The sequence below is a fragment of the Aspergillus piperis genome (assembly GCF_003184755.1).
Source record: "Aspergillus piperis CBS 112811 unplaced genomic scaffold BO85scaffold_1, whole genome shotgun sequence".
Lineage (NCBI taxonomy): Eukaryota > Fungi > Ascomycota > Eurotiomycetes > Eurotiales > Aspergillaceae > Aspergillus > Aspergillus piperis.
The window spans coordinates 2,100,678-2,104,865 of NW_020291591.1; the positions used below are offsets into that span (position 1 = coordinate 2,100,678).

Consider the following 4,188-nt stretch of genomic DNA (forward strand, 5'->3'; position numbering starts at 1 on the left):
GTTGAAGGTAGGATGTTATAGTAGTAGATGAGTGTCAAGTACTGTGAACGTAAATTCTGGGTCAGGGTATGAGGATAGATGTAGCTGTTTGGAGTAGTAGATGTTCAGATGATACACCTATGTCTGTTGATTTTGAGCATTTAGAGGACCGGTGCTGGCAGTGGGTATTTATACCATAATGCTTCTACGTTCAACGTAGAGAACCATTATTCTACTCTATCATCGCTACATTGTTGCGCCACTACTTCTCCGATTTTATCTCCGATTATATCATCGCCTCGGAGGGGTTCACAACTTTTGTGGATACCATCGGTCAATAGATATAGCCATAGGGCTGGCTGGTCGGCTGAACGCCTCAGGCCGAGAATTTGTTGAGCCGAAGCCTAATCTGTAAGTGGTACTTATAGCCGAACCTCCGGTCTCAGATGCCCTTCACGGATTTGAACGCCGAATAGCTTAAAGCCGAGGTGGGCCATCAGCCCCGCCAGCAGTTGAAGAAGATTTAGCCGCATGAGAACTTTTTGCTTGACATGAACAATGGGTCATTTGCGTGTACGTGGTGTTCGGATGATATCATATCTCAGTGCTATTCGCTAATTCATTATTTTTGCTTGTTTTGTAGTATTTGCGCCGAGCTAGGCAAGAATCGGGTCATCGATGTTTAGAGTCCATGTCCGCGGAGCCGACTTCGGGGAATTCAGACAGGCAAGTTCCGATTTGATGTAGGTTGTGCCATATCAAGCGGTTTTGGGAGGGTTTGTGAGACCTTCCTCATCATACTCATATCTTGACTCCAAGTCCTATGTGAAAAGATCAGTATACGAGCCCGCAAGCTAGTGAGACTAAACTTACCCAATACTTGTTGAACCCAACACCCTCACAGACATCAGAGTACCCAAGTATCATAGGCGGAGCCCCAGTCATTAGACTGCGCTTTAATACATCCAAAGCCTCCCGAATGCCCCTAAGCCTCGCAGCTACCAGCGTCCAGGGGTATGCGACAGCTGCAAACCCCAACTCTGCTAGCTCCTTAGCAGACAAGTTCTCCGATTTTCCACCCTCAATTATATTAGCAAGCAAAGGGATATCCAGTTCCTCTGCACACCTTCTCATGGCTTCTCTGTCAGGTAACGCCTCAACAAAGACGCCATCTGCTCCTATGCGCTTGAACTCTTTCGCCCGAGTCATCGCTTCGTCCCACCCGTGGATCAATGAATCCGTCCTTGCTAAGATGAATATATCCCGTCCCTGATTACGTGCATCAACAGCAGCCTGTATCCTCGCGTAGGCTTCGCCTCGAGATACAACTGATTTACCCTTTGTATGGCCGCATCCTGTACAAAGATTCCGTTAGACTTGACCCAGCTTATCACGAAGACGCATCTCCAAAGAACCAATACATACTCTTCGGCCATGTCTGATCTTCGATCATCACGCCCGCTGCACCCGCCGCTGCAAAACACTCCACGGTGCGTCGCACATTCATAGGACTCCCGTACCCGGTGTCTCCATCCACCATAATCGGTATACTCGTCACACGAACTATTTCCTGGATCCGGGCGGACATTTCTCCCATGGCAATGTACCCGGTATCAGGGAGACCATGCGAGGCTGCCACGGCGAATCCGGAAATAAATATCATAGGGAAGCCGGCTTCCTCGATCAATCGCGCAGAAAGGCCGTCGTAGCCACAGGGGTGGGCTATGATTTTGGTAGGATCTCGATGAGCTTCTAGCCACATTGTACGTAGACGAGAGGTCTGTGCAGAGGGGATATTGCCGCGGACATTCTTGAGTGTCAATGTGGTGGTATCATTATGTGTTTCGATGTGATCGGAAGTGTCGAATTGGAACGGGTATGGAGTGGGGTTTTGCGAAGCCATGAGTTAGGCTGCTTGAAAGGCCTTCAGGATCTAATGTGTGCTAAGAGGGATAATCTTCACGGATAGTATGATTTGCATTTACTGCAGAATGTTGGTTAAGTGGTGGCCGAGTAGTAATGTGCACGTAGATAGCCGGGAGACTGGAACCCACCCCGCGTTGACGTTGAAATCCCCGCACGCGTCATAGCCTGCCCGTCGGAGTATTCGATGGGCTGGTTTCTGCCAACTGTCAACACGAGGAATATAGTACTCAGTCTTCACCACATGAATATCAAAGCAGTAACGGCACAGATCTGGACTGCAATTGTTGAGATTTCCGTGGAAATATTCTTCTGTGTATCCGAATACGCTCTGACAATTCACTAGCGAGACTATTGTCTTGACCCATTGTCCAAAAGCAAGCCAGGGTCTGACCAGCATTGATGGGCTAGCTACACTACCGCTACAATAAAGCTTCTATGACTACCAATGTCTAGGCAACAATCCGATCCTATCTGTTTTCGGTACAACTATCTGCTCCTCTGGAAGAAGATGTCTAAGCCCTGTTGGATCCAACTGCATATTCAATGGCTGTCAGAAATATATTGGCCACCGCTGCGCCCCAGAATAGCAATTGGGAAGATCGGCATTGTTCTCGACACGAGCCTATAAATCTGTGACATCACTATCATCGCGCTGCTCGGTACCGGTCCCAAAGAAGTTCCGGGCGTCTAAACAAGAGCACGGAGTATACACCCAGCGAGGGCCAGAAATAGAAATAATAAAAAAAAAAAAGTGCACAAAGAAAGAAAGGGCACTCCTTACCGAAGAAGGATGAAGCGCGCGCATCAGTCTGGACAACTGTTTTACGTACTGCGAGCCAACCCGGATACAATCCGACCACATGGCACGAGGATTCCAGAACCCTGTTCAGCTGTTATCAAAACAAGAGGGAACGCAAGGAAGCAAACAAATTCCACGAGCGACTCAAGATGCATTACGACCTGATTACATACACTAGTCTAACGCTAGAACGGTCCCCGTTTATTCCAACTTACAGATTACAACTGAAAACAGTCTGTCGATGCTCTCCATTCAGTCCAGATGAAGGTGCATGCAGCTGACCCGCCGATCTGTATGCGAACTAAAATCTCACCCACCAGCCAGTCCCAGCTGAATTCTGATACACTAGTCTAGCTCGGCCGGCCGGCGGATAGGTTCTGGGCGGCCGATACATACTCTTAGACGCTTAGAGGGAGGTCCACTCAGATACGTACGTGTTCGTAAGTGGACATTCTGTTTGCCGATCAATCTCGGTGATTTTCTTACTGTGTCCGGAGTACCTCCAGGGCTAACGCATTGCATTACACTATCGGGCGCATCTCTAGAACCGGTATACATGCCTACCGAGCATATCAGGAATGCGCCACGAGCCTGCACGATCGACGACCAAAACACACGAAGGTGTCAGCATGTATCTAGGACGAACTATCGTTTCAGGTAGTAGGCCCGTGGCATGATCCTGTGTACCCGTCGATCTGGGATTGAAGGAATTGGACTATCCTTGAAGGAAAGAAGGAAGGAAGAGATAAAGGGGTCAGCTACGTACGTCAGTCAGTTCAGTACTATACTGATCGGATGGGCAACTCTTGTTATGGGGCGCCGGGGGTACCCGTGCCACGTGGAACGTTTCACTCTCTTTCGGGGACCATATTTCTTGTGGATTTGCAGTTATCCGGGATTGGGGGCTATGCTGAAATGCACCGGATGATGCTAGTTTAGTGTCTGGGAATGATTGGTGAGGGGGTCTCTGGAAATGTGAGGCGAGCTGAATCGGTTGGACGATCTAACCGTCACTGCGGCTGAGGATAAATTACTCACTTCCGTGTTCGACTGCGGAGTACCTTAGTATCGAGTATTATCTTATGGGAGGAGGCTTACTCTCTGGGTACTAAGTACTAAGTACTATTATTTTATGCAGTATAGTGGTAGTAATGAATATGTATCATCGCATTCTCTATTCGTCATGAACTCCTCATGCTAGAATAATGCCGAAAACCAGAACCATGTAGCTCAGCAGTCCCTTGCTCCTTTCTCTCGATATGTATGGGGTATTGCGCAAAACCAGGGGAAATCCTCTAAAAGGGTCCAATAAACATGACATAAACATAGTGAATACAGGATATCAGTCATCAATCATCATCTCAGTCAGTCCGCGCACATAGATGTGCGAAATCCATAACCAGACCGAAAATATTAAAAGGAAGTAGCAGAGTAAAACAAAGGAAATAGAGACGAAATAAAAAAAAAAAAAAAAAAAAAAAAAA

General features: G+C 47.7%; 1 protein-coding gene across 1 annotated transcript; it reads right to left on the minus strand.

Moving 5' to 3' along the window:
* Positions 1–737: 737 nt before the first annotated feature.
* BO85DRAFT_455272 (isocitrate lyase/PEP mutase family protein) lies at positions 738–1,882 on the minus strand (the record flags this gene model as incomplete). The annotated part of the gene is made up of 3 exons (XM_025661376.1): positions 738–800; positions 853–1,334; positions 1,405–1,882. The coding sequence occupies 3 exons, from the start codon at positions 1,880–1,882 to the stop codon at positions 738–740; spliced, it is 1,023 nt and encodes a 340-aa protein (XP_025521162.1).
* Between the last annotated feature and the right edge of the window lie 2,306 nt (positions 1,883–4,188).